General features: G+C 37.9%; 1 protein-coding gene across 1 annotated transcript; it reads left to right on the top strand.

Moving 5' to 3' along the window:
• Positions 1 to 15,874: 15,874 nt before the first annotated feature.
• Smp_089920 (hypothetical protein) lies at positions 15,875 to 16,633 on the top strand (the record flags this gene model as incomplete). Its single annotated transcript, XM_018796119.1, has 2 exons — positions 15,875 to 15,937; positions 16,161 to 16,633. Coding segments are annotated over 2 exons (536 nt in total), but the record flags the coding sequence as incomplete, so codon positions are not given.
• Positions 16,634 to 16,702: the final 69 nt, after the last annotated feature.

Here is a 16,702-nt window from a genome sequence, read left to right as displayed (position 1 = left end):
CTAAAATGAAATAAAAAGCGGCAACCTTAACAATGACTGGCCGATTCAGTGTAGAAATCATCATTAATAGTATACAAAAGATAAATAACAAGAGGGTTGTATTAGTGTGACAGATAAAATGAATTGAACACATTATAAAAAATTATTTCAGTAAAAAAGAAAAGATGAAATAATGATAAATTTGAAGGGTAGTTGACGAAATACACATTAAAGTAATCTTCCCTACACTCTTAACACTTATTCTTTCAATCATTCACTTAAACCCAGGACAATTTAAGGAAAATTATGGACGAGAACAAAACAATATCACACATAGAACTGTTTGAGTTAAAATAAACAGTAATAAGTAGGAGAAATAGTCAAGAAATTGCTTCGAGTTTTTTTTTAACGATTATTATTACATAGTCAAATCTGCATATCTGATTTTAAGAGTATACAATCAGCTGAAAACGTTGTGCATCACTTTCAATACGTCCCTCTGAAGCCGCAATCTCAAATAAGCATTTAAAGCAATCTATAAATGAACATATATGCAATAAACTCGGCTAGACAAAAAAGAGTCAAAACTTACATTACTTTCGTAAAGCCAAATTAATAAATAGCAATTGTTATAATGAAATTATTAAATCTAAACTAGTTAAGATCTATTGGTACTACAGAATCGAATAAAAAATAGATATCATGCGGCTTGAACTTACAACTGCATAGCTAAAAGACAAATATTTTAACTACTACGCTACTACTTTACTACCACTAATAATCGTAATAATGATTGGTATTATGAGATCAATAGATAGGAAGTAAATGGTGTATTTTTTTCCTAAAACATTACATACTTCTCAGTTGATAGTTACTACTTTGAAGAAGTGGTTGCATTTCCCTAAAGACTGTTGACCAGCAAGGTTGACATAACTCCAATCTTTTTCGTTACAAAAAAGTTGATTATATGAGATAGAACTTTACTGTCTGGGTTTTCTTCGGCTTTAAGATTTAATCAACTAAACTGTTGATAATGGTGAAAAAAAAATAAAATCATATTGGAACTGGAGTTTTCACGAGTTTTTTTTTGTGACTGCCTCTTTGTGGAAATATTAGGAATTTATAAACATTCAAAGCTTTTGAACGCCAAAATTTTAAGAATTAGTCAAACCTAAAAACGACTGTTCAATAAATAGTGAGTGTTCTTTGGTGGAGCTTGGATTCTATTGATCATGTAGTAACATTTTAGTTAAACTGTGAAATTGTTTGATGAGGGTCCCAATCACATAGGAAGCATCAATCCCGTCAAGATTGCGGGTATCCTTTATTGGTAGGTACCGACAAGCACGCAACTCAAGTGCAGGATTTCTTGACAACTACTACCAGTCACCTAATATCATTCATAATTTTCAACCAAACAATTCTTAATAGAAATAAGTCATCAATTGCTTTACTAATGCAGACTGTGACAACGAATTAATTAGTGTTTAAAAAAAGTGTGATTTATTGATTGGTCACTGAGTATTGTCCACCGTAATGTTAAGTTTTAGAGTTGAACGAATTCCACCGATCAAGCTGCAACATGACCAATTATTATTTTAAATGACCCGATATCATGATGCACTGATTTTAGGTAGTCGAAGATGATGGGAAAGAAATTCTGAATCCAGATATTATACTGATTGTAACTGATAAGTGCTTATATGCATCATTGAAGAAAATGATGCACCATTGTACAATGTTTTTTTATATTATTGTTTGAGTGAGAGACGTAATCACTGAATGTGTAAAACAGAGTTTAAGAAATTGACGACTGTGTGCCATCAATGAAGTAAAATATGTATATAGCTGATAGTTACAGGTTAATCAAATAAATGATGTATTACAATAAATACAACTCGAAAATGACGAGTTATGTGTTCAACGACTTTTAACACAAAGTTATGGCTACAAAATGACCACGCCTAACGATGGACAAATAGAATGAGAGATGTCCTACAGATATTAATGAAGTACACCTCACTGTTCTGTACCGATTTATTTTTTCCTGTTATTTAATTGTCGCCATCTGGTTATTCCGAGTGCTTTACGCTGAGTGTTGCTTTGAAGTGTATCATTGTGACATGATGAGCTGCTCTTGTGTTCACAAATTTATAAAACTTCAGACGTTTAACTGATCAAAAATGAATTAGTATATATGACAAGGTGATAATCAGTAATCGTCCATATACATGTACCGATGGCAAAATAAAAATGCAATTACAGTACGATACAATATATTTACTTTCGCGCTAACCGCTTATACTTAAAAGCGAGAACGTAGTAGATATTATATGTCAACCAAACACACGTTAATCTTGCTTTACGATAGATCTTGCTAAACAGTATTTTGCATTATCAAATTTCTTGTTCTTTTATCTGTGAATATGATTTGACCAACACATTACTGGTAAGTGTAAGTAGATTAATGATAAACGTAATCCATAGAAGGAAAGTCAATTACGTTTTCTTTTCATATTTTACTATAAACCCTATCCAAACGAAACATTGATCTGTGCTCCTTTTTACTTTCATGTGTCAACGAAAACGAGAATCTAATCTTAACTTGGCATGAGTAAGACAAAACAGCAATATAAGTTTGAAATTTAGATTACTTTTACCTGCAAGTACAGTAAGAAAATATATTTTAGTGGTAGTATTACAGAATTCATTGTTATTTAATATAAACAAAAAGATAACAGTCAAATGGAGAGAATTCACAGCCAAAAATATATACAACACAAGAAATATTGCACATAATTCTAAATTTCCAGCGTCCGATAAAAGCAGCAACGCTATAAAGTGAAAAACATCGAGAATCAAGAGTTAAAATACCCACAGTTTGCTTTGAATGAATAACAAAAATCCACTTCGGTTTTATTTAGATCCAAATTGATAATCAGCACTATTAGTTTATGGTAGCAATTTGGTATTTTGCACGCTTCTTTAACGTTTTCCAGACATGTAAAAGTAAGGCAATCTGTAAGATTATCAGTGGCAGCAAAGGAATTCCAATCAGTAGACTGTAATCAGCGGCTGCATGACCAATAACTAATATCCAGTAGACAGCCACAATAAGTGCTAGAAATTCATACTCTTTGGGAGGTAGACGAAAGACCAAACCCATTGTTTTGAAATTAGTTAATCAATTCTGCGCGTACAATGAATTATAAACCAATGTTGAAGAAAGGACAAGTCGAATCGAAAAGTTTATGCAGCAACACGATGGGGTATGAGCGCAACAAGAGGTGATTCTTAATAAAGAGGAGACAGGTAAACAGAATTCTAAAACAAGTTAGGGTTGATAACTATTTTTAGTATGAGCCACCCACGGAGCTGACGCACAACTTATACGCCGTATGTCTATCACGACATACCTTTTCACCCACACAGAGTCAGAGTATGAGACAGGAATTAAAATTTTTCAACCAATCAGATTTCAGAAAATATACCTGTCCACGTGTAACCAATCAGGAGACAGTAGAATCTCTATGATGACGTGTAGAAGACAAACATATACTAATCGATTACAGATGTAAACGCAATAAGCGGAAAGTCCAGGAGAATTCTTATTTAGACACTCGAGATCTGGATATTTTGGTGAACTTCAGTTACTACTCACCGCGTATACATATTTGATTTTTATATCCTTCGATTCATAAAGGGGACGACACAATACTGAATTGTTTTTTTTCTAACAACAGCATGAACATAAAAGTATTGAACTTGTGCAATGGCCAATATGCCGAAAACGATGTTCCTTTTTAAAAAAAAGCCCATCCGATTTCATTTTTGCTATCCCTAAAACCCCGACATATAATGTTCTACGGTTCGCGAGAACGAGGATTATTCAAAAACAAAACTAACAATGTGAATGACTACAAATGAACACTGTCGTTTGCAAGTGTTTTCCTGAAATGAGTAGAACATTATTCGATAGTCTGTGCCTTCAACAATACAACTTATTTTTATCGCGGAATACATGTTTGTTGTCCGGAATTCTAGTTTTAATTTCTCAGAATCATGCTATATGACCCCACCACAATATTTACTTTACTGGAAACCTTTAATTGAAGCATTCAAGAGAAATTACGTCCCTGAAGCATTCATCTTCAAAGACATTATTATAGCACTAAAAATACTGTGTAACACCGGTTCTGGAACTGGAACAAGGCAGTCGCTGAGAGAGTGCTAGCTATGCCCATGGGCAAACAAATGATCAGTGACGTATTTTAAGCACTTAACAATCTGACTCAGTTCGTATTTGCTGATGAACATTGTAATATCACTGTAATTATAGTCGCTGCTCAAATTATTGGTCCATCGGATCACCCGTAACTGTAATCACTGTATAGAAAGGTGGATAACTGATTTTATTGATAGTCACATCAATGTAATACGAATGTCAGAAAACCCGTAATTACTGTCCTCAAATCACTTACTTAGATAATGCGTGTATATATGGTTTTATACTAAATAACAAACATTCAAAACGTTAAAAAAGAAAAAACAGACATGAAGATGACTTCAATATGGTCGAACGGACGTCCATCATATTCACCAATGGGAAACAAGTAACGACCTGCGCGATAAATAATAGCTACTCATGAGTAATATAGCTGTATAAAGTCGAATAAACGTTACACCTCGTCAATGTGAACTACCATAAGGTTGGACCAGTCTTAGAGACTGAATTCGACGTAAGACACTCAGGTGATATGCATCTGGTGCAATCAGACGTAAGGTGGAAGGGGATCTCTATATATCAGAGCCAGATAGAACATTAAACAGTAATGTCTTCCAGATAAATCTGTGTAAGTTTCACAAGTGACTGATACGGTAGTACAAAAGTTAAACATGACTTAATCAGTACTGGCAGCTGATGCGACTATAGAGTGATTGTTAAAGATAAATTCCGTAAAGGACTGAATATTTCCATAGAACAACCAAGTCAGTCAGCTACAAGGTAGGACCGGACACATACATACATCGGTCCATGATGCCACACCTCTTTACCACAGCAAAATGAACACCAAATTCATAGGATTAGTCACTTCAATGGTAGTAAGGAAAACACATTTCATATAAGGGTATGATTCAGGGGGAAAAAATTAGTTCGTAGAAAGAAAGGTGTAAAGTAAATTTAATATCACAGTTTACAGGAAGACAAGGAGTGTATAAACCTATGCCATTGTGATCGATTCTGAGCCATGCAAAGCAACAAGCGTCTATATCCAAGCTATGACTTTTATTTTTGCAAGTGAAAAGAAATACGGTTTCATCAAGAAAAATTATTTGCTAAATGTGTCTGCAGGACTCAGTATAACAGTAGGGTTACGACCTTTGTGTTAGTATCATAATAACCTGATTGCTCGAACCTTATTGGGTTGATCAAGATCCAATCATAGTCATAAAAATTTGCATTCTTAACTGAATGTTTAATTAACAACTCAATGATACCATTTATGTTTAGTGTACAAGGAGTGGCGTATACATACACAAATATGAATAGACTAAAGGAAAAACGTTCAGAATGATGGAGAAAATGCGACATTTTGGTAAATGCTGTGAGCGCAAAATAATCCTCCGCGTTGGTGCACAAAGCATTAACTGTAACCTTCAAAAACAATCAATTACACGAATAGAACATTAAGTAGTCTATGTTAGATAACCCAATGTTCTTCCCTCATCTTGATGAAGCTACATCTTTTTACGACGGGAAACTACTTATTCAAAAACAAGAATCTGCTAACAGTTTGAAATCAATTTATGCAACCTAAAAGTTGTACATAGAATCCCCAACCAACATATTACTCCTTAATTAACAGAAATCCTCAAGTTTACCTCTAACTTTCCAACTCAATATATTAACTACTCGGTAAACTATTTTCAACTTAACATTCATAAATAAAATTTAGTGCGAAAATATGTCTGATAAACGACTGCAGATTTCTTGAGTCAGTCGTTGGATGTAGACTAAATCTTAAAGAATGCGGTTCGAAACAAACATTTATTCTTTAGCATGTTATAATAATTGAGCACACTATTACTTTAAACCTATTTACTTGTCTTATATTCGGTCTTAAATTTCTATATTGTTTCTCTGATCATATTGATTTTACAGCGCTAGGATTTCAGTGAAATGTGGTAACTTAATTGATTCATTAATGTGCTAGTTTCCGCAGCTGGTTATCGCTTTCATCCATAAATTATTTCAGAAGTCATAAAAAGCATTTCAGCTACCCATGAGCTTATTGTTTTCGTTTGTAACGTCATATCACTGAAGTTTACCACATAATTGATTGGCTATGAAGACAGAACCACTGACATTATTTTACCGCCTTTCATCCAAATGAACAAAAAGAAGGGTCCCAGATACCACTTATTACGGATGAGAGGACATTAGAATGAAATGAGTTGATAACATAAATAGTGCAACTACGACTAAAATTACTTATTACTCTTAACACGATTATCCCTGTGAGTACCTTTATGCGCCAAAATCGTTGGACTATGACCACAACAATAACTATACATGAGAAACCTCCCTGCAGCCAATTATTACGAAGAAAAGAAATCAGATGTGAGATTAAAATATATTTTGAAAAACAGGGAAAAGTTATAAATAGGACAGAGCTTTGGTTTCGTTTACTGTCGAGAGTCCCAAACAAAAGTAATTTACCAGAAACACTTAGATAAAACACTGCAAAATAGTCACAAGGCCATGCATATAACACTTTGCAGGCACAGTAAACGGCCAATATGGCTACTACTCAAAATCCCTATGCAAACACAGGCGCATTTATGTTTTCATACTAGTTGTGCATCAACAAGTTAAAACCAAAATATAAAGGACGTTTACAAGAACTTACATCTTAATGGTTTATCCACTATTTCAAACCAGTGATCCAAAAGTAAGGTTAGTACGAAAAAGCTTTACTCATTCATAACGCAAGAAAGAAAATGGATATCTACGATATTTTGTAATAAAAAATTACAGGGAAACTGCACAGAAAATGACTGTAAATCCCGTTCAACAAGCTCAGTCTGGCGTACGGACTAAATACGTAGTTTAGAACTAATGGTTGATGTTATATCTTGATTTCGTAACCTTATGACTCATAACTACCATGGCTACCATTGCGAAGTATCAAGTGAAAAATATTAGTACTTGCGATGATTTCAATCAAACAAAAGAACCCTGTTTGTTCTCCACGTTATCATGAAAGTTATGTATGGTCCCTTCAGGCTGTATCCCACACTCTCCACAGAAATCCTCGGTACTATAAGAAAATAAAACGACTAAGTACATCATCTATTTTGGTTGTGCGCTTACTTTAGCTGTACAGCTCAACAATAAAACTCTACTTTCTAGATATTTTCTTCAGTGCTTCACTTCAACTACTTGGAGTTAAAACAGCACTGATAGTTTGGATAACTAGGGAGCCTAAGCACGGAGTCGCTGGGTAATCAACTTCATTCTTAGCCAGTAAGTATATTGAAACGGTTAGCATCGTTTAATATAAGGAAACTGCGTAAGCAAAAGATATTGAAAAATGCACGTAATTGCCCTGCCCTTTAGTTGAAATGGAGTCACAAAATAATATAAATCAAGATAGCGGACAAATATTGGTAAAAGATAGAATAAAGGACTACTACTAAGATGTTCATGTAAAGTTGGGTACTGAAGTGAAACTAATAATATTGGTTTTCATTTAAGAGCAAAAAAAAAGGAAAAATCTGGGGGAATCCGAGTCCTATATTACTTTAACGGTGTTATAATGGCGATCCAAAAGTTTTATCGGTTTTCAGATAACCTAACCAAACTATGAAGGGGGATAGTCATTATAACGTCTACTCAAAAACAAGCCACTTAAGGTAGATACAGTTAAAAAAAAAAGCTGAAACAGTAAAAATTTACACACGATTATTAGTTACAGGTTAATCGCCAACAAAACCGAGAAACTAACAACCATGAAAATTCAATACATTGACTAACAGCACAAATCACCACAAGCACTATTACGAAAAACAAAGGGATGACTCATCCACCGGACAACTACGCTACATTTCTACGCAACCAGTAGCATTAAAAATCATCTGATGAACTGATAAGTGATATTCATGCAAAAATGAGGTATATAGTCATCATGGTTAACTAAGTAACGCAGCATAGAATGGTCAACACACTAATATCGGGATAAATACAGTGACTTGCACATCGACCGACTCCAAGTACTAGCAGACTCATGGAAATGGGACTCGCAGTACCGATGTGCAAACACATGGTCATCTGGCTAACATGATCGTCACATCAGTGAGTAACATGACTCAGGGAGAAGTCATTTCTCCCGATACTCTACAAGACCTGTATTGTCATTTTGCATCATACCATGAAAAGGCCGCAAATACCTACAAGCTATTGTACAAAAAAAAGTGGATTCATAAACAATTCGTAAATACAACAATCATGCCATGCAAAAACGTAACTTACTTTCACAGCCTGGACTGACAGACCACTGGGTGTAGAGGCATGACGTCGAGGGGAGCGAGGACTGTACAACTTCGAGAAAGGAGGTTGTGGAAAGTATGGTGGGGTGTTTGGACGTGGAGACGTAATTGTCCCGCCCCAGTTGAAGGCAGAAGAAACACTATTGTAAGAGCCATCTGGGTTTAAGCAGGAAGACTCACTGTAGCTAGGACTGTAGAGACATCCGTAGAACGATGCAGACATTGGACCAACTACTATCCCGGTAGGCAGTGCGAGCATTGCTTCGAGAGATTGCCCTGCCTTTACTTGTATTAGATTCTCTCGTAGCACCTTCTGAGTAGCTCTATCCGTTAGCCACCTCAGAAATAGTTCATCCAGTTTTAATTTCAAGGCTGAATTGACTGGCATCGTCATTATCTTGCAAAAACAGTAAGAGTATTAACACACCCAACGTGTAGTGAAAAATAATTTAGTTAACAGTAGCAATTCTAGAACAAGATTATTTGGACCTAAACCTTACCCATAGAATTATGGATAGCGTCTTGAATAACACCAAAACACTACAAAACCTTCACAACAGGCTTTTGAAAACCGTAAGCACATGTTAATCTTTCGGAGTTTCACCAAAATCAAATGTGGTCATAGTATCTGTAAGGTCAAATACTTCAAACTTCTGATTCAACATCCAATACAGTATCCCCAGGCTTTATATGGATAGCTTCAAGAGGTTATGGATAGAATAAAAAGGCCCAATTCGGGTCTCAATGAGTGTGTTTTTCAGTTCGGTATTTGGAATAGACTCTCACAGATTTTCTAAGCCAATGTGTAGGGATGATGCTCTGTCCATGCAATAAATAATGAAACGGATGACTCTCAGATACCCACTAGGGTTGTGAATGGAAGTTGCAAACAGATTATTGTCAAATTAATTGTAGCTGTTTAATTCGAATCACTTGTTCTTATTTCTAACTTAAAGTTGCTAAACTGTTGATTGGCGCACTTTTAGAACGGGAAGTTTAGTCCTAACTTGATTTGCATTTCTCAAACTTTTGCTGTGTTCTTACGCAACAAAAGTACCATTCCAATCTAAAGAATATATTCTGAGCTATACGTTCAGTAGATTACTTTATTTTGAGTTTCACTCAACTTAATTGTTAACCGTGGTTTTTGCCTCAGCTCACTATCGGTTTTTTTTAGTTTTCACGTAAAAGCTGGTTTTTAGCTTATCGTAACCCGTTTTTATCCGCTTTTGCCCGTTTTTGTGTACTGTGTTTGTTTTAGAGGTCCTAGGCTTACTATTTGTATTTATAAGACAGTCTATATCATTAGTCATGAGAAATTCATGCAAAAGACCTGGTTGCCGTTTTGCTGTTACATCTGGCATGCAATGTGACAACTTTAAAGGTTGGTTCCACGAAGCGTGCACAGAAACAGCCCATAGCAGACTCAGCAAGTCTGATCGTAGGTGGGTATGTGTTACGGGCAACACTAATACTGTAATTTTGCTGGATACCATCATTACCTTACTAACAGGTCTGAGGAACAAGTTGTCTAAAAATTTGGTAAATGACAGCAACACGACAGGTAGCAAAACAGGAACGCACAGTGAAAATAGGAAAATGGCTATCGGTGGTGCAGGTATAAGCACGAGTGATGACGTGAAGAAACTAAGCACCTTCTTAACATCTACTTTGATCGACTACCTCAGTAAACTTGGGTCTCTCAGGAAGGAGTCCTTGAACGAAATAGTGGTTTCCTAAAACCCTGTAGGAGGTTGAACCCACGTTAACAGGGGTAAAAAGGACCAAGCTGAACAACCCAAGTACTGTGCGGAAATCAATTGGTGACTTGGCCACACAGTCTATCTGCATGACTGTCCGCCTGGTCATCAACGAGCCTAAGAATTGAAAACGTGCTTCGAAATCCAAACAACTAGGTACCGAACCTAGATGCCCTGGAAAACCTGGGAAATCAATTACGGTTCGTGATGACTGTGTCATAATTATGAGTCTTATTGACAACCCTGACCTTCCTCTCAGTTTGCAGGACAAAAATGATAGAATTCTCCGGAGAGAATTGAACAAGAGGCTTGAACTCCCTAGAATAGAGCCTTTGACGGTCGCATGGCTTACTCGTGGGAGGGACTCTAATCAACAAAACCACCCGAGGCTACTTCGTTTAACACTTAAGAATGCTTCCGACGTAGAGGACGTCCTGCTAGCGAGCCACTTACTGAAATCCGATGGGAACATAAGAATACTGCCCAACATACCGTATTCTGAACGAAATCTCATCCGGAACATCCCTAAGGAATCTCGTGAGGCGTTTTTCCGCGGAAGAAATATCATTGTGCAAGGTGTGCCGGAAAATATGGACCCAGCTCAAGCAAACTCTGATATTCGGGAATGGAAATTCATTAAGCATTCCTTGAAACTCAAAAACATACTGACCCAACAGGTGACGCGACTAGCCAAGAAAGACATAGACTTTAGATGCCGGCTATTGAATATAACAATCCCCTCTTCCCATATGGCTGCTACAACTCTGGAAGCATTTCGTGCCAATAGATGACGGTTGCGAATAGGCATCCATATACATCCGGATAGGCCACACAACGGCAGGATCACGCACAAACGCAAGCTGGAGCTGACAATTCCACTTGTGACTGTCTTGATCGTTAAAAAAAACGTGTAAAAGACAGGAACTACCAACTCGTTAAACATTGTATAGGTAGACTACCTGTCCACTCACGCAAGACTCATACAGACATACAGGAAGAAGCTCACGCGTTCCAAATGCAAAGTATAAACTGTTTATACATGAACGCCGCGAGTTTGCCAAACAAAATGGATGAGTTATGTGAACTTAGCAACCCTGATGATGCTCATCAGATAGGAATAACCGAAACTTGGATTTCGTCTCAGTTTAAGGCCCAGGAGTTAGCAGTACCTGGAATGTCTTTATTTCGCAACGACATGAAAAATTGGAATGGGGGGCGAGGTAGCATTATACATACGATCATGCCTGGGGGCGCACCAACTTCACAACCAAGAGTTTCTCAATCTTAATGAATCAGTATGGTGCTCAGTAAGATTGTCTACCACCTCTAGGTGTCTATTTAGGGCCATCTGCAGGAAGCCTACTGCTGACATCGAGTATGACAATCGATTGCTGGAAGGATTAACCCGCACTACGCGTCTTGTGTTCTCTCATATCCTGATTCTAGGGGACTTCAATCTTCCCAGAATCAACTTCACGAAATATACCTACATTAGAGGTGACAGTTCTACTGAAGTTCGGTTCTTCAACTTCATTGGTGATCTGGGATTATTCGAAAATGTGAGGTCGGTAACTCGTCGGAGAAACAGTCAGACGCCGTCGCGCTTAGGCTGGGTACTCACAAATGAAGAATTCTCAGTCGACGACCTCTCAATTATAGCTCCCCTGGGGAAAAGTGATCATTCAGCTTTGTCAGCAAAACGGAGCTAAGGTATCCCACCAAAAACAGGCGCTGGAATTTCAAACGGTTGAATGTGTTAGCTTCACAGGACTATCTACAACAGGTGGATTGAGATGTTTACCCTCAACTTGAAGTGGATGCTCATTGGGATTTTCTACTGCACACGATCTTATGTGCTACTGAGCATTCAGTTCCTCAAATGGTCCCAAAAGGCTACAAACAACCCTCAATAATCAAGGACCGCACTCGTCGTTTGCTAAGCCGCAAAAGGTACTGTTGGGCGGAATATAAACGAACTGATAACAACGGCACGTACAGGCAATACAAGCATACAAGGAACATGTGCACAAAGGCAATAAGAGAAGACAGGCTTCAGTACCAGACCAAGCTTATCGATAAATTTGTCTCAAATTCGAAAAGCTTATTCCGTTACACGGCTTCTATTCGACGAGCCAAAACTGGACTTTCCCAACTGTTAGGTCCTAATGGTCCGACCAATAACAACACTAATGCCGCCGATCTTTTGGCTGAACAATACTCTCGGACATTTCAGCCGACCCACATCAACTATACTGACGAAAGCTTCACCTGCACCTGCACAGGACTTTCTGAAGTGGACCTGAGTGCTGACCTGGTGCTCCGTAAACTGCAGCACCTAAGAAAAGACACTTTTCCAGGTCCGGATGTGGTTCATTCCGCTGTTTTGAGGGAAGCAGCTTCAATCCTGGCAACACAACTTAGCATGATGTTTTCACACTCGCTAAGCCGAGGCAAACTGGCGGAAATTTGTAAGCTGGCTCACATCACACCAATCTTCAAAGAATGTCGACGCAGTGAACCCTCAAGCTACTGACCAGCGGCCCTTCTCTCCATACCTTCTAAAATTATAGTCTCTAATATACGACGGTATACAAGAATACTTATTATCCCTGAAGTTATTCTCACCCCAACAGCATGGTTTCAGAAAGGGTCATTCTTGTATGACTAACCTGCTGACTGCGGTGGATAGATGGACAACCATCCTTGATCGCAAGGGGAAGGTTGAGATCATTTACCTGGATATCTCAAAAGCTTTTGATAGGGTCAACCACATATATCTTATCAATAAGCTTAGACGATTGGGTATCAAACCACCTCTGATTGACTGGCTCACTTTATTTCTAGAAAACCGACATTTTAAGGTCAGGGTTAACTTCACTCTCTCTCAGGCTATGGAATGTCCTAGTGGGGTGCCCCAAGGCTCGATACTAGGACCTCTTCTCCTCTTGATTTACATTAACGATCTTCCACAACAAGTTTCATCTGACTTATTGCTTTTTGCTGATGATGTGAAACTTTGGAGAGAGATACGTAACCAAAAGGATATACTAGCACTTCAGGAGGATCTGACCCGACTTCAAAGTTGGGCAGACGACAACGGACTTACCTTCAACACTTCAAAGTGCAAAGTAGTCCATCTGAGACATGTTGCAGACTATAGTTACAACTTAGGTAACTCCTCTCTAGAAGTTTCCCAAGTCGAAAAAGATTTAGGAGTGTTGGTACCCTGTGACCTGAAATCATACGCTAGCTGTAACAAAAACGCATTCCAAGCAAACCTTGCATATGAAACATTGAAGCGCATTTTTGGCCAGTTTGACAGCAAAACTTTCCGCACAGTCTCCAACAGTTTTATTCGTCCCCGTTTAGAGTACGGAAACATAGTATTTCCTCCCTCCCTCCAAAAGGATAAGGGCACTCTGGAACGTATCCAACGTTGAACCACGAAATCAGTCCTGGGACTCATATTCAGACCTTATGAAGAGCGCCTTCAATCACTTAACCTTTACCCGTTAGAGTACAAGCATTTTAGAGGCGTTCATGTGCGAGACCGAAGGTCCTAGGTTCGAACGCCGCATGCAGGATCGTAGATACTTACTGCCATGTCTCATACTGGGGCAAAACGGCCGTCTAATTCTTCCAGGTTTTCATTGGTGTTCATCTCATGATTTCAACTAATAAAAAATCAAAAAACAATATTTCGATGCAGGATCAGTCTTACGGAATATGTGCACGAACCAGGAGACAGGTGATGAAAATATGTAGAAATACAAACGTGAAAGAAGTTAAAATGCTGTGTGAGTACGTTCAGAAGAAAGAAATTAATAAAAGTTCAACGAAAACTCACTTCTATATCGATGTATAAGGTAGCCAGAGAGGTTTAGTAAAATCAATTTGTATAAAAACGTTGGGTTTGTGAACATGGATTCCGATAGCTTCAGCAATAGTCAAAAGATAAACTCCTGAACCATGTGGTAAATTTGATGCAATGTGGTGGAAAACCTCAAAAGCTTTACCCAAGTCACCTTTATCTCCCGTGTTTACCAAGTGAGGGTGTAGGAAGTAATTATCCACAAATAAGCGCCTATGCTTTCATACACAATCTTAGCAGAGCTAAAGTGATAACAGGTAGTTATGAATATGGTTAACAATGATAATCTGTTCCTAAAATGTAAGTTAATACAGTGAGTACGAAACGCAAAGTAATATTCAATTTCAGTACTTGAGATCATGAGTCAATCGAAGCTACACCACCATGGAAAACCTGGAGGCACTAAACAGCCGTCTCTTCCTAATGTGGGATTCATCGGCAGTACGTATCCATGATCATACCTCGCGAGATTCCAATCCAGGACCTATCGGTCTCGCGCACGAACGCTTAACGTCTAGACCACTAAGCCGGCATCCAACGATGTTAGTGTCTAGCTTCAACCGATCCACGACATTGACCAACCGTCCACCATTGTCTTCAGTGAGTTACTATCTCACAACAGACTCAGTTGAACTCCGATGGTCAGGGCTTCTCACTAAAACTCCAGAAAATACCTTTTGGAGCCAGTCACTAGTGAGCATATGTTAAATAATATCAGAAGGGATTTTGTGGGTATTATAGTAATTTCAATAGTTGAGATCATGAGTCAATTGAATCTAAACCATCATGGAATAAGCTGGAAGCACTAGACGGTCGTTTGGTCCTATTGTGGGACTTCTCAGCAGTGGTCATCCACGATAATCAATTACAAAAACCAACAATAAGCTCGAACATTCAAAACAGTAACAGAGACAAGACAAAATTAGTCAACAACGAGGATTATTCATGTCCATAAGACTGGTGCAATTTCGTGATTGACAGTAGAGTAAAAAGGGTTAGATTAATAAACATTCTGGGTTTGGACGGGTGTTATGTGGTGGGAATGTGGCAAGAATATTATTGGTCGATTCATTCATTGATGAATTTTGTTGAATATCCATTTCTACTAAGCAGGTTATAAATATTACTCACAATATTATCTATAATGTTGTCAACAGAAAAAGTCTTACCGGTACGAGGAGTTAGGATTTTTACTAAGTTTCTATTGTATGTGATTGGTGCAGAACAAAAGAAATGAGTATATTTTCAGTATGCAGATTTTTAATGTACCCATCTTTTGATTTTCCGTCTGCTCTTCTTGTTTGTTGAATACCTACCAACGATGTGCTTTTATAATGCATGGAGTGCCATGACCTTCAATGACAACACTGCAATTCAGTAGATCTCGTCGGTCTCAATGGGGACCTATTCTTGGAAGTTTAGCAACTTTAAGTTAGAAATAAGAACAAGTGATTCGAATTAAACAGCTACAATTAATTTGACAATAATCTGTTTGCAACTTCCATTCACAACCCTAGTGGGTATCTGAGAGTCATCCGTTTCATTATTTATTGCATGGACAGAGCATCATCCCTACACATTGGCTTAGAAAATCTGTGAGAGTCTATTCCAAATACCGAACTGAAAAACACACTCATTGAGACCCGAATTGGGCCTTTTTATTCTATCCATAACCTCTTGAAGCTATCCATATAAAGCCTGGGGATACTGTATTGGATGTTGAATCAGAAGTTTGAAGTATTTGACCTTACAGATACTATGACCACATTTGATTTTGGTGAAACTCCGAAAGATTAACATGTGCTTACGGTTTTCAAAAGCCTGTTGTGAAGGTTTTGTAGTGTTTTGGTGTTATTCAAGACGCTATCCATAATTCTATGGGTAAGGTTTAGGTCCAAATAATCTTGTTCTAGAATTGCTACTGTTAACTAAATTATTTTTCACTACACGTTGGGTGTGTTAATACTCTTACTGTTTTTGCAAGATAATGACGATGCCAGTCAATTCAGCCTTGAAATTAAAACTGGATGAACTATTTCTGAGGTGGCTAACGGATAGAGCTACTCAGAAGGTGCTACGAGAGAATCTAATACAAGTAAAGGCAGGGCAATCTCTCGAAGCAATGCTCGCACTGCCTACCGGGATAGTAGTTGGTCCAATGTCTGCATCGTTCTACGGATGTCTCTACAGTCCTAGCTACAGTGAGTCTTCCTGCTTAAACCCAGATGGCTCTTACAATAGTGTTTCTTCTGCCTTCAACTGGGGCGGGACAATTACGTCTCCACGTCCAAACACCCCACCATACTTTCCACAACCTCCTTTCTCGAAGTTGTACAGTCCTCGCTCCCCTCGACGTCATGCCTCTACACCCAGTGGTCTGTCAGTCCAGGCTGTGAAAGTAAGTTACGTTTTTGCATGGCATGATTGTTGTATTTACGAATTGTTTATGAATCCACTTTTTTTTGTACAATAGCTTGTAGGTATTTGCGGCCTTTTCATGGTATGATGCAAAATGACAATACAGGTCTTGTAGAGTATCGGG

Source organism: Schistosoma mansoni, chromosome 2, assembly GCF_000237925.1.
Source record: "Schistosoma mansoni strain Puerto Rico chromosome 2, complete genome".
Taxonomy (NCBI): domain Eukaryota; kingdom Metazoa; phylum Platyhelminthes; class Trematoda; order Strigeidida; family Schistosomatidae; genus Schistosoma; species Schistosoma mansoni.
This window is presented reverse-complemented; position numbering and strand designations above follow the sequence as displayed.